Source organism: Rhincodon typus, chromosome 15, assembly GCF_021869965.1.
Source record: "Rhincodon typus isolate 14 chromosome 15, sRhiTyp1.1, whole genome shotgun sequence".
Classification (NCBI taxonomy): Eukaryota; Metazoa; Chordata; class Chondrichthyes; order Orectolobiformes; family Rhincodontidae; genus Rhincodon; species Rhincodon typus.
Window position 1 is genome coordinate 952,854 of NC_063346.1, and position 14,169 is coordinate 967,022.

Sequence of the window (14,169 nt, forward strand, 5' to 3'; positions counted from 1 at the left end):
TCTCCTTACTTTCTCTGTCAAACACGTTCTTGATTTTGAAATCCCTCATCCCTGGAACCGTTTGTAAACCTCCTCTACACTCTATCCAAGGCTTTGACATTCATCCTAAAATATGGTATCAAGAGTTTTTTCTTCATTCTTCCATGGGATGTGGCATGGTTGGCAAGGCTAGTATTGTTGCAATCCCTGATTGCCCTTGAGAATGTGATGGTGAGCTGCCTTTTATGAGCTGCTGCCTTCTTGGAGTATAGTTACACCAACGGAGCTGTTAGGGAGGGAATTCCAGGATTTTGACTTAGCAACGCTGAAGAATGGCAATACATAATCTTCACTTCAATCTTGAAAACAACCTTCACCAGGGCATTCTGCTTTCTGTCCCTTCACCAATTCTGTGTCTACCTATGCGCTTTTAATTTTGTGAACACACCTACTATACGTAACTTTGTTGAATGCTTTTTGAAACTCTATATAGACAATATAATCTGTCTGCATCAACTTTCACCAATGAAGTTATGCTGACTGGCCAATAGTTGCTCGGTTTAGTCCTTTTCAACTAACATTTTAAATTCACAATCTTCTAGTTCTTTAGCATCACTGACATTGTGGCCGGACTCCCTGAAACTGTCACCCTTAATTTCCCTTAGTAATTAGGCTGCTTCTCATTCAGACCAGGTAATTGTCCTACATTGAGGACCTCCAAGTTTTACCATAACTTCTCTAATTTATTTTGATTGTATTGAATGTCAATATTGCCTCTTTCTTCTCTGTATATCTCAAGTGAAGACATTCGCATACCTCAGCCAACTTTAGAAGACCTTTTTGGTTACTAATTAACCCTACTTTTCCTTTTGCTTCTTTAAATACATGAAAAGGAAGAAAGAGTTGAAAGTGAACATTGACCCCTTAGAAAGTGTATTTTGGGAAATAATAATGGGGAGCCGGGAAATAATAATGGGGAGCCAGGAAATAACAAAGGAATTACATAAATACTTGGCATCAGTCTTCATACTCGTAGACACTATTACCATTTAAAAATTACTGAATAATTGAGGAGTGAAAAGGGAAGATGAAATAAACACAATAACTATCAATAGAGAAAAAGCACTAGAGAATACTAATGGAGCTAAAGATTGATAAATGACCTGGACATGATAGAATGCATCCAAGAATACTAGAAGAAATAGCTACAGATATAGTGGATGCACTAGTAATAATCTTATACATTACAGTACAACACAGGAACAGGCTCTTTGGCCCACCAAGCCTGTGCCAATTCCTAATCCTTATTTAGACCAAGAACCTTTGGATTCTGGAAAAGTGCTGGAGGATTAGAAAACTGGCAATGTAACACCTTTATTCAAAAAGGCAGGAGACAAAAATAAAACAGTTAACTATAGGCCACTTAGCTTAACATCTGTTGTTGGGAAGATGTTAGCATCTATGATAAAGATTACAATAGCAGAGAATTTAGGGAATGGATAGAATGATCAAGCAAAGTCAGCACGACTTTATGGTGGAAATCATTTCTGACAAATTTATGAAAATTCTTTGAGCATGTAACAGGCAGGTGAGATAAAAGGGAAACAGTCGATGTAAATATAATAGATTTTTAGGTCTGATAAGGTACCACATATTAGGCTACTTAATAAGATAAGAGCCCATGGTGTCGTGGTAGTATATTAGTGTAGATAGAGCATTGGCTAACTAATGGAAGATAAAGAGTTGGGATAGGGGCGACAGTTTCAGGATGGCAAACTGTAACTAATGGTGTGTCCCAGGCGCCTCAATTGTTTACTATATATTAATAACATAGATGATGGAAGTGAATTTATAACAGCCACTCCTATGGATGACACCAAAATAGATGGACAGGCAAGTGGTGAAGTTAGCACAAAAAGTCTGCAGATGGATATAGACAGGTTTAGTGAGTGAGCTAAAGCTTGGCACATGGAATATAATGTAGGAAAATTTGAGCTTATGCATTTTGGCAGTAAGAATAGAGGAGTTGAATTATTAAAATGGAGAAAGACTGCAGAAAGCTACAGCACAAAGGAATTTGGGAGCCCTTATGTATAAATCTCACAAACCTAGTACACGAGTTGATCAGGTAATAGGGAAGGCTAGTAAAATGTTGGCCTTTATTTCAACATAACAGATGTAGGAAAAACTTGCTAAAACTTAAACTACTTAGACCACACTTAAAACACTTTGAACAGTTTGGCCCTTTTATTTAAGGAAAGAGGTACTGGCATTGAAGGCAGTCCCGAGAAGGTTGACTAGGTTGACCCCAGGTATGTAGGGATTGGCTTACAAGGAGACATTAAGTAAGTTGGGTCTCTACCATTAGAGTTTAGAAGAATTAGAAGTGGCTATTATACATTTCACTTCCATTATCTGTGTCTTATTGATGTAAGATTCTTAGGAGACTTGATAGGGTAGTTATGAAGAGGTTGTTTTCTCTTGTAGGAGAGTCTAGGACGAGAGAGCATAATCCCAGAGTAAGAAGTTGCCCAGTTAGGACAAAGATAAGAATTTCTTCTCTCAGAGGGTAGCAAATGTGTGGAATTCTTTACTACAGAGGGCTGTTTAAGGCTGAGTCATTAATTATATTTAAGGCTGAGCCTGACAGATTTTTAATCAGTAAGGGAATCAAGGGTTGAGTCAGGAAGGTGGAATTGAGAATTAATAGATCACCCATAAACTCATTGAAGGCACAGCAGACTACTTGTACTAAAGATATACTCTGCTTTTATGTCTTATGGACTACATTTTTTTTCTATTGGTATATTCTAATGAAATACTTATGTGTTCCTTTTTATGTGAGCTGCCAGTTTATTCTCATAATCATTTTTGTAATAATATCCAGAAACTGATAAGTTTATATGTCTTTTTAAAACCTACAGTTAATAGCTGAAAGGGTGATACAAGTGAAAGAATGGGGAGGGAACGATCTAGTAATATTATTGCTGGACTGTTAATCCAGGGACCTGGGTTTGAATCCTGCCATCCTTGGTGAAATTTGAATTGACTAAAAATCTGGAATTAAGAATCTAATGATGACCATGAATTTATGGTTGATTGTCACAAAAACACACTTGGTTCATTCATTGTGTTTAGAAAGGAAATTGCCATCCTTACCTCATATGGCCTACAAGTGACTCCAAATGCACAGCAATGTGGTTGATTCTTAACTGCCCCCATGGGCAATAAAAAAAACAGCAGATCTCATGTTTACAGACCTTTACTGGAACAAAAGACTAAAGACAATATTGACTAATCTGTAGCTTTGTGAGCAATTTAAATTTTAAATCTCAAACCTGAAGTTCCTTTTTCCTTTGGCATAACTGAAAATATAGTTCACAGACAGGCAGACATAGTGTTCACTGAACCAGTAATCCAAGGATTGAGACTAATGCACTCATAACTGCTCTCTGAAATGCCATTCAGTTGAAGGGTGGTTACAGATGGGCAACAAATGCTGGCCTTGCCATGACACCCACATTCTCATACTTTACACTATTCAGGATGCATATTTATATGTCCCAGAACAGCCCATACAGATTCTTACTTCTTTGTGCTGCTAACTGAGCCAGCATTTATTGACCTTACCTAATTATTCTCGAAGAGGTGGTAGTGAGTGACCTTCGTGAACTGCTGCAGCCCATTATGCATAGATAGACTCATAGTGCTGTTAGGGAGGGAGTTCCAGAATCTTGACCCATTGACATTAAACAAATGGCAATACATTTACAAGTCAGGATTGTGAATGTCTTGGAGGGGAACTTGCAGATGGTGGTGTTAACATGTATCTGCTACCCATGTCCTCTAGATGGCAATGATCATGGAGTTGGAAAGAAATGGCCAATGGCTTGCACTTGCATGGCATAAATGTTATTTACCACTTGTTGGCCTAAACCCAGACATTGTCCATGTCATACTGCAGAAGGACATGCACTGCTTCAGTATAAGAGGAGTGCGCTGAAAATTGTGCATTTAGCAGTGAACATCCTGACTTTTGCCCTTATGGTGGAGACAAGATCTATTGTGAAGCAGCCTAAGATGGTTGGATCTGGGACAGTACCCTGAGGAACTCGTAGAGATGTCCCAGAAGTAAGATGACTAATGTCCAACGAACACAATCATCTTCCTTTGTGCCAGGTATGATTCCAAACAGCAGAGTGTTTTCCCCAAGTTCCCAAAGACTCTCAATTTTGCGAGGGTTCCTTGATGCAACATGTGGTGAAATGCAGGTTTGATGTCAAGGGCAGTTGCTGTCACCTCACCTCTTTTAGCTCTTTTGTCCATGTGTAGTCCAAGACTGTAATGAGGCCAGGAGCTGAGATGCCCTATCAAAGCCCATGCTGAGTGTTAGCGAGCAGGTTATTACTTAGCAAGTGCTACTTGATAGCACTGTTGATGTCACCTTCATCACTTTACTGATGATCGAGAGCAGAATGATATGGTGGAAATTGGCAGAATTGGTTTTGTCCTTTTTTTTGTGCAGAACTACCTGGGCAATTTTCCACCTTCTTATGGAGATGCTTGTGTTGTAGCTGTACTGGAACAGCTTGGTTAGGGTCATGGAAAGTCATTGAGCACAAGTCCTTAGTACTGTTGCTGGTAAATTGTCAGGACTCATAGTCTTTGCAGTATTCAGTGCTTCTGACCGTTACTTGATATCATATGGAGTGAGTCAAATTGACCAAAGGCTGACAACTGTGATGCTAGGGACTATTGGAGGAGGTCAGGATGGATCATCCACAAAACAGTACTTCTGTTCTTTTCCTTTCTCAGTATGAAGACTTTTACTCTCAGAACTGCCTTTCACAGTGAAGTGATTTGGCTCAAAGATTCTTCTTAGAATCATAGAATCATACAGTATAGATGAGGCTTTCAGCCCATCAAGTCTGCACTGAGAAAAAATACTCTAATTATTTTCCACATCTTGGCCTAGAGCCTTGAGTGTTATGATAATTCAGCTGTTCATCCAACTACTTTTTAAAGTAAGATTTTCCACCTCAACTACCCTCCTAGGCAGTGCATTCCAGATTCCCACCATCTACTAGGTGAAAAGTATTTTCATGAAATCCCCTCTAAACCCTGCCTTTCACCGTAAAATTATGCCCCCTTGTTATTGACCCTTCAATTAAGAGGGAACAACTGCATTCTATCTAGCATGTCCACAGCCCTCATAATCTATACAGAAATGTTTGAATGTGTGTCTTTAAAATTACACTCCCTATGGGATTGCCTTCAAAAGTCCATGCATTCATAGAACATAGAGCAGTACAGCACAGTACAGGCCCTTCGGCCCACGATTTTGTGCCAACTAATATCCTACTAAGATCAAACTACCCTGCATACTCAACATTTTACTATCCTCCATGTGGCTATCCAAGAGTCGCTTAAAAGTCTGTAAAGTATCTGACTCCACTACCACTGCCGGCAGCGCATTCCATACGCCCTCCACTCATTCGTAAGTTGGATATTTATAAATCGGGGCCCCTGTATAGAAATCTTGCAATTCTCCCTAATCTTACCTGCCAGTGTTTCTTTCATGCCCCTTTTATGGACCAGACCAAACCCCTCAAAAGATAGCCTAGACCCTAACTTTTCTTTAATTTAAAGGTAAGTGTAAGGTGTTGTGTTCCAGATGCAATTTGATTGATTAAGCTACTTGACTTTAAGCAAAACACACTTTATTTTTACACTACAGTTAAATTTCAGACAAATAAAAATAAAAACATTGGCTTAATTGTAACTCTATGGAAATACCTACAAAACAATATATATAAACCACTATTAACTGTTAACTATTTCAATATAGTAACATCCCATAAACACACCCTTGGCAAAGGCAAATTTAATAAAATAGATTGTCTCACATGCAATTCTAGCAGCCGGAAGAGAACCCCAGCTTTTAACTATAACTAGCAATAAGAACGTCCACATCCAGCTTCAAGATCCCAGCAACTGCAGAAAGCTAAAACCAAAAATCCTGGTTCTGTGGGAGCTTGATCCCACCCATTCTGGCTGCTTCTATTGTTCCAACTTTAATACAATAACAGGCCTCACAGGCTGTGTACTTTATTGGCTTTGGGCAGACCACTTGTTACCTCTGTCTCAATCTTTCTTCATAAAAGTAAGGACACAATACACCTCTTACAGTTGTAGTATCGTCATACCCCTCCTTGCTGTCCTAATTGCTTTCTTTAGTTTCCCCTGTACTGTCTATATTCCACTAGGACCTCCATTGCTTTGCTTCCTCTGTACCTGTTGAAAGCTTCTCTTTTTCTTCTTATTGAGAGAATGGGGAATCTGTAGACTCTATGCTGCAGAAAGCTGTGGAGGTCAAGTCATTGAGTGTATTTCAGACAGAGACAGGTTCTTGATCAGTAAGGGGAGAAGGCAGGAGAATAGGGTTGAAAAACAGATCAGCCAAAATGAAATGGCAGAGCAGACTCGATGGGCCAAGTGGCTTAGTTCTGCTCCTGTATCTTAAAATGTTATGATCTTATTCAGTCCTGAATACTTAGAGATATCCAGGGATGTCTGGGCTTGTTGCTCTAACATTTCACCCGAAAGGGAACATGTACTAAAGGGCTTGTACTCTCACCAATTTCATTTTATAGGCCTTGTAGATGGTGGACAGGCTTTGGGGAGTCAGGAAATGAGGTATTCACCGCAGTATTTCTAGCCTTTGACTGGTTCTTGTAGCCACAGTGTTTATGTAGCAAGTGCAGTTGCAATTCTGGTCAATGGTAACCTCCAGAATGTTGATAGTGGAGAATTCAATGATGGTAACACCTTTGAATGTCAAAGGGCGGTGGTTAGATTGTCTCTTATTAAATATGGTCATTGCCTGGCATTTGTGTGGTGCAAAAGTTACTTGCCACTTGTCAACCCAAGCCTGGATATCGTCCACGTCATGTATTTGAACATGAACTGCTTCAATATCAGAGGAGCCACAAATAGTGTTGAACATTGTGCAATCATTAGAGAACATCCCCACTTCTGACCTTATGATGAAGAGAAGGTCATTGATGAAGCAGCTGAACATGGTTGGGCCTAGGACACTATCCTGAGGAACTCCTGCAGAGATGTCCTGGAGCTGAGGTGACTGATCTCCAACAACCATGACCATCTTCCTATGTGCCAGGTATGACTGCAACCAGCGGAATGTTTGCCCCTTGATACCCGTTGATTCCAGTTTTACCAGGGTTCCTTGATGCTACACTCAAATCGAATGCAGCCTTGATGTCACCTTACCTCTGGAATTCAGTTTTTTTTTGACCATGCTTGAACCAAGACTGTAATGAGATCGGGAGCTGAGTGGTCCTCTTAGAACCCAAACTGGGCATCGCTGAGCAGGTGCTGCTTGATAGCACTGTTAAAGATCCATCATTCTACTGATGATCAAGAGCAGACTGATGGGACAGCAGTTGGCCAAGTTGGATTTGTCCAGTTTTTATGAACAGGACATACTTGGGCAATTTTCTACATTGTCAAAACAATGTAGAAACACAGCTGGGATGACACCATCAATCCATGACGAGATTGAAACTGACATGCTGGGCCACCGGAAAAACTAGGCCAAAAGTCTCTGCTGAAGAAAAATACCGCCACCCTGGATGAAAAGTGCCACACCAGGCTGTCAAAACGCTGGGCCAAAAGCATCTGCCAAAGAAAACGCCACTGGCAAAAGCGCCACCCTGAACAAAACACACCATACCAAGCCGTTGGAATACTGGGCTGGAAGCGTTCACCAGACATTAAGCCGGACTGCCAATGAGACCACAACCCTGAGACAAAACTGCCACATCAGGAGATTGCTCCACAGGGCCAAGACCACTATGCCAGGAAAAGACCACCACTCTGGACTGCGAGAAGCCACCCTATCACTGGATAAGCCGTTAAATGAAGTTAAGATGAATTTTGATTAACTATACTAATTGGAAACATTATAAACAGAGAAAGAAAACGAAAAAATTGTGTCAGCAAACTGAGTAGATGAGCTGTGGGCTACTGGGCTGCACTGCTATTTCGCTGCCACCATCATTAGAAAGAAAGGAGGAGAACACGCCTGCATCTACATCAACGGAATTGAGGTTGAGAGAGTGGAGAATGTCAAGTTCCTCTGAGTGATGATAACCAACAACCTATCCTCAACTCCCACATAGATGCAATGTTCAAGAAGGCACAACAACAGCTCTTCTTCCTCAGGCAGCTCAAGGAATTTGGCATGTCCACAAGGACCCTCACCAACTTCTACAGATGCACAATTGAACACTTACTGTCCAGGTGCGTAACGGCCTGGTATGGCAACTGCTCTGCCCAGGACCGTAAGAAACTACAGAAGGTGGTGTGCACAGCCCAGACCATCACAGAAGCAAATCTTCCATCCATGGACTCTATTTACAAAGCTCATTGCCGCGGAAAGGCGGCCAATATCAAAGAACCATTGCACCCCGGTAATGACAACCATGTAACCATTATCAATTGTCAGAAGACCCAACAGGCTCACTAACGGCCTTCCAGTAAGGAAATCTACAACTTCTTCCATCAGGCAGAAGATACAGAAGCCTGAAGACACGCATCAGCAGGTTCAGGAACAGCTTCTTCCCAGCCATTATTAGACTGATGAATGGACTCTGTAGCCTCAAATAATGCTGATCTTGCTGACGTTGATCTCACCTAGCGCACGCACTGTGCACTGTAACCTGTATGCCTCTAAGTCTTTTTAATGTGTACACCCTTGTTTACTAAGATCTGCCTGTATTGCTCATAAACAAAGCTTTTCACTGTACTTCGGTACACGTGACAATAAATCAATGTTTCCTCTAAACTGTGCAGCCGCCAGTCAGTATCCAGATGCCTTGATTTCTGGCTCCGGAAGCCACTGCTGTACGTGGACATCAAATATCCAAGCAGTAGCGGGAATCGTTATAGGGAATGTAGCCCAAGAGCAGTTAAGAGTCCATCGCATTGCTGGGAGTCTGGAGTCAATTTTGACCAGACCAGGTTAAGGAGGGTAGATTTCCTTACTGGAAGGCCGTTAGTGAGCCTGTTGGGTCTTCTGACAATTGATAATGGTTACATGGTTGTCATTAGGCTAGCTTTTTATTTCAGATTTCTATTGAATTCAAATTTCACCATTTCCCATTGTGGGATTCTAACCTATTTCCTCAGAATATGAGCCTGTGGGTCTGGATTACTAGTCCAGTGACATTATCATTAGTCCATCACCTGTCCCCTAACATGAACATAACAGTCTGCATCGCAGCAAGTGTTAGTTTGATTGTTCTGTATCCTGTCTGAAAATTCTAACAATTTGTAACTTATCCATGTGGGACACACCCACAGGGGTTAGTGTTTTAAATTACAATTTTTTGTAATCTGAATCTTTCTTTCTGTCTCCCACAGGCACTTGGGACATCAAGCCCACTTCCACCCCCTGAAGCATGGATTTGATGAATGGTTTGGGGCTCCAAACTGTCACTTTGGACCATACAACAATAAGGACAAACCCAATATTCCTGTCTACAACAACTCAGAGATGGTTGGCAGGTAAAACACAGATAAAGTAGGAGGAGAGAGAGCAAGAGTGGTGGAGGTTTGGTTGATATTACTAGAATAGGACAGGGAGTGGGAACATGTACTCTGACAAAGTATAGAAGAGTATAATATGGGGTGGGTTTTATGAAGGCAGAGAGAGGAGTTTTGATTTCACAGAGTGCATCTTAATTTTCACAGGGGTTTACAACTGACTGCCTGAGTAACAGGTTTGACTGCCCATGCAGCTACCTTGACAAATGCGTGGTGGGGTGAGGGAAGTGGGACACCTAGAACTTGGCGAAGGTACCCATTGATCCTGCAATGTGAATGCTTTATGATCCAGGGGTTCTAGCAGAACAGAAAGGATTTCCTCATCTGCCCTCTCTTTCTGCCACTGTAAGTGTATGTTCCTTAGTCACTGAGCCTCTCAGATAAATAGGTCCACACTGTCCAGGCCCCTTCCAATCACGTATACCACAATCAAATCTTTCTTTGGCCTCCTTTATATCGAGGAGAACAAACCCAGCCTATCCTATCCCCATTGTTGCATTTTCCTAGCAACCTCCTCATAAATCTCCTCTGCAACTTGTCCAGTTTGACTACATCCTTTCTGTGATGAGGCAACCAGAACTGAACACTGTACTCAACTTGTGGTCTAACTGATGATTTTTACTTGTTTCAGCATAACCTTTTTGCTCTTAATTTCTATACCTTGGCGATTTCCAGAACACTTTGACAAGGTGCTGCACAGGATCTGCTAAATAAGATAAGAGCCCATGCTGTTAGGGGCAAGTTACTGACACAGAAAGGGGATTGGCTGATTGGCAGAAGGCAAGGAGTAGGGATAAAGGAGTCTTTTTCAGGATGGCAGCCAGTGATAAATGGAGTTCCACAGGGGTCAGTGTTGGGATCACAAAAATTCACGTTATACATTAATGATCTGGACGAAGGAACTGAGGGCATTGTTGCTAGGTTAGCACGTAACACAAAGGTGGGTGGAGGGACTAGTAGTGTTGAGGAGTTGGGGAGGTTGCAGAAGGACTTGGACATGCTAGGAGAGTGGGCAAAGAAGTGGCAGATGTAATACAATACAATGGGAAAGTGTGAGATTATGCACTTTAGTAGGAAGAATAGAGATGTAGATTATTTTCTCAACAGGGTAACGCTTCGGAAGCACAAAGAAAGTTAAGAGTCTTGCTTCAGGATTCTCTTAAGCTTAATATGCAGGCTCACTTGGCGGGTAGGATTGCAAATAACATGTACCCAGTCATTTCAAGAGGGCTAGAATACAAGAGCAGTGATGTATTGCTGAGGCTGTATGAAACTCTTGTTGGACTATATTTGGAATATTCTAAGGATTTTTGGGCCCCATATCTAAGGAATGATATGCTGGCCTTGGAAGGGGTCCAGAGGAGATTTGCAAGAATGATCCTGAGTGTGAAGGGCTTGCCATATGAGGAGCATTTGAGGACTCTGGGTCTGTACTCGATGGAGTTAGAAGGATGATGGGGGAAATCTCATTGAAACTGACAGAATATATGTGCTTAACCCCTTGGTTGGAACATAGAAGCATAGAAAATAGGAGCAGGAGTAGGCCTTTCGGCCCACTGGCCTGCTCCACCATTCAATGCTATCATGGTTGATCATCCAACTCAATGTCCTGTTTCTGCTTTCACCCTATGCCCTTCGATCTCTTTAGCCCTAATAACTACATGTAACTCCTTGAAAACATTCAATGTTATTGCCTCAACAGCTTTCTGAATTCCACAGGTCCACCACTCTGAGTGAAGATATTTCTCCTCATCTCCGTCTTAAATGACCTACCAATATCCCTAGACTGTGATCTCAGATTCTAGACTCACTGATTATTGGAAATATCCTTCTTGCATTTAACTTGTTTAGTCCTGGTAGAATTTCATAGGCTTATATGAAATCTTCCCTCATCCTAAACTCCAGTGAATATGGTCCTAACTGATTCAGTCTGTTCTCATACATCAATCCTACTGTCCCAGGAATCAGTCTTAAACTTCTGTTGCACTCCTTCTGTAGCCAGAATATCATTCCTCGGATAAAGACAGATAAATCCACAGCTAGAGTATTGAGTACAGTTCGGGAATCCACATTATAGCAGGGATGTGATTGCATTGGAGAGGATGCAGTGGACATTTACCAGAATGTTGCTTGGGCTGGAGAGTTTTAGTTATGAAGAAAGATTGGACAGATTGAAGATAACAAGGTGTAGAGCTGGATGAACACAGCAGGCCAAGCAGCATCAGAGGAGCAGGAAAGCTGACGTGTTGAGTCTGGACCCTTCTTCAGAAATTTCCCACTCCCTACAGACAACCCCTCTTCCGAAGCTACACTGGCCCTATCCCCCACCTCTTCCTCCATTATATCGATGACTGTATCGGCGCCGCCTCGTACTCCCACGAGGAGCCTCATCCACTTCACTAACACCTTCCACCCCAACCTTAAGTTCACCTGGACCATCTCCGATACCTCTCTATCCTTCCTGGACCTCTCTACTTCCATCTCTGGCAATCACCTGGAAACCGATATCCATTTCAAGCCTACCGACTCCCACAGCTACCTAGAATACACCTCCTCTCACCCACCTTCCTGCAAAAATGCCATCCCCTATTCCCAATTCCTTCGCCTCTGCCGCATCTGCTCCCGAGATGAGGCATTCCACTCCCAGACATCCCTGATGTCCTCGTTTTTCAAGGACTGCAACTTCCCCTCCACAGTGTTTGAAAACACCCTCGGCCGTGTCTCTCGCATTTCCCACAACTCATCCCTCACACCCCCTCTCCACAATAACAATGTCCTTCATCCTCACGTACCACCCCACCAACCTCCGGATCCAACGCATCATCCTCTGACACTTCCGCCATCTGCAATCTGACCCGACTACCAAAGACATTTTTCCCTCCCCACCCTTATCTGCCTTCCGGAGGGACCACTCTCTCTGTGACTCCCTTGTCCACTCCACACTCCCCACCAGCCCCACCACCCCCGGCACTTTTCCCTGCAACCGCAGGAAGTGCTACACCTGCCCCTACACCTCCGCCCTCACCCCCATCCCAGGCCCTAAGAAGACCTTCCACATCAAACAGATGTATTTTTTAACACTATCTTTTGGACATATTGAAGTTGTTCTCTTGGAGCAGGAGAGACTGAGAGAAGGGCTAGATAGAGATGTAAAAAATTACGAGAGGCAGAGATAGTTTAGGCAGGAATGGACCTTTCTTCTTGTTGGATGAATCAATGATCAAGGGGGTATAGCTTTAAGGTAAGGGACAGTAGGTTTTGAAGCCATGTGAGGAAAATTCTTTTCACCCAGAAGATGGTGGGAGTCTGGAACTCACTACCTGTAAGGTTGGTAGAGTCAGAAACCTTCATAACATTTAAGAAGTATTTAGATGTACACTTGCAATACATGGCTGGGGCCAAGTGCTAGAAAATGGGATTGGAATAGATGGGTGGTTGTTTTTGATTGGCACAGACTTGATTGGCCAAAGGATCTTGACTGTGCTGTAGACCTTCATGAATCTGTAAAGAGATCAAAACTGGACACAATACTCCAAGTGTGGTCTCGCCAAGGCTCTATTTAATTGCAGCATTCTGTTCCTGTAGTTGAATCCTTTCTCTATGAAGGCCAACGTATCATTTGCCTTCTTCACCACCTGCTCCACCTGTATGCTTACTTTCAGCAACAGGTATACAAGAACACCCAGGTATCGTTGTACCTGCCCTTTTGCCAGTCTATCACCATTCAGATAATAATCCGCCTTCCTGTTTTTGCAACCAATGTGCATTACCTCACATTTGTCCACGTTATACTGCATCTGTCATGCATTTGCCCACTCAGTCAACTTGTCCAAAGAGGGGGCTATTTGGCTTATTTCATCTTTGCTGTTTGACAAAGAGCTACTGAGTCTTAATTCCTTTCTGCACAAGGCTCATAGCCCTGAATTTCATAGCTCTTCAAGTGGATGTTTAATTACTTTTTCAAGTATGGTGAGATTTCAAACTCTGCCACCTTTCAGGCAGTGGGTTCCAGGTCTCTCGCATCCCCAGGGTGAACGAGTGTTTCCACATCTCCTCTCTAGTTTTTCTATCAGTTACTTGTTGCTAGTTTTTGGCCTTCTGCTAAGCGAAATGGATAATCTCTATTGAGGTTATCTATAACCCTTTGAAATTTAAACCTCGTCTCAGCTTACTCTGTTCCAAGAAAAGCAGACCAAAATGATCCTTTCTTTCTTTAAACCTAAGTACATCCAGTCCTGGCAAATCCCTGTAAAGCCCCTCTGACCATCTCCAATAGATATTTCTTACAATGAGATGAACAGAACTGCATACTTTACTCAAGATGTGGTTAAATTACTATTGTATACAATTCTCACAAAATCTCCTTCCTCTTATACAAAAACTTAACATCATCCTGCACACTGTCATATCAGCTGAATGTCATTCTCCAGTTAGAATTTGTGTTGAGCCTGTGAGAGCTGGGGCTTGGGCATGGTGAGAAGCACATAGTTGTGGAAGAAAGATGGTTCTGTGTAAAGCTGGATGAACACAGCAGGCCAAGCAGCATCATAGGAGCAGAGAGGC

At 42.3% G+C, this 14,169-nt stretch overlaps 1 protein-coding gene across 1 annotated transcript in view; it reads left to right on the forward strand.

Moving 5' to 3' along the window:
• galns (galactosamine (N-acetyl)-6-sulfatase) overlaps positions 1-14,169 on the forward strand; it is a 60,958-nt gene that overhangs the window by 5,260 nt on the left and 41,529 nt on the right. Inside the window, exon 4 of the mRNA XM_048605932.1 lies at positions 9,424-9,567. Coding sequence (XP_048461889.1) covers positions 9,424-9,567 — 144 coding nt within the window. The remainder of the gene's footprint in view (positions 1-9,423; positions 9,568-14,169) is intronic.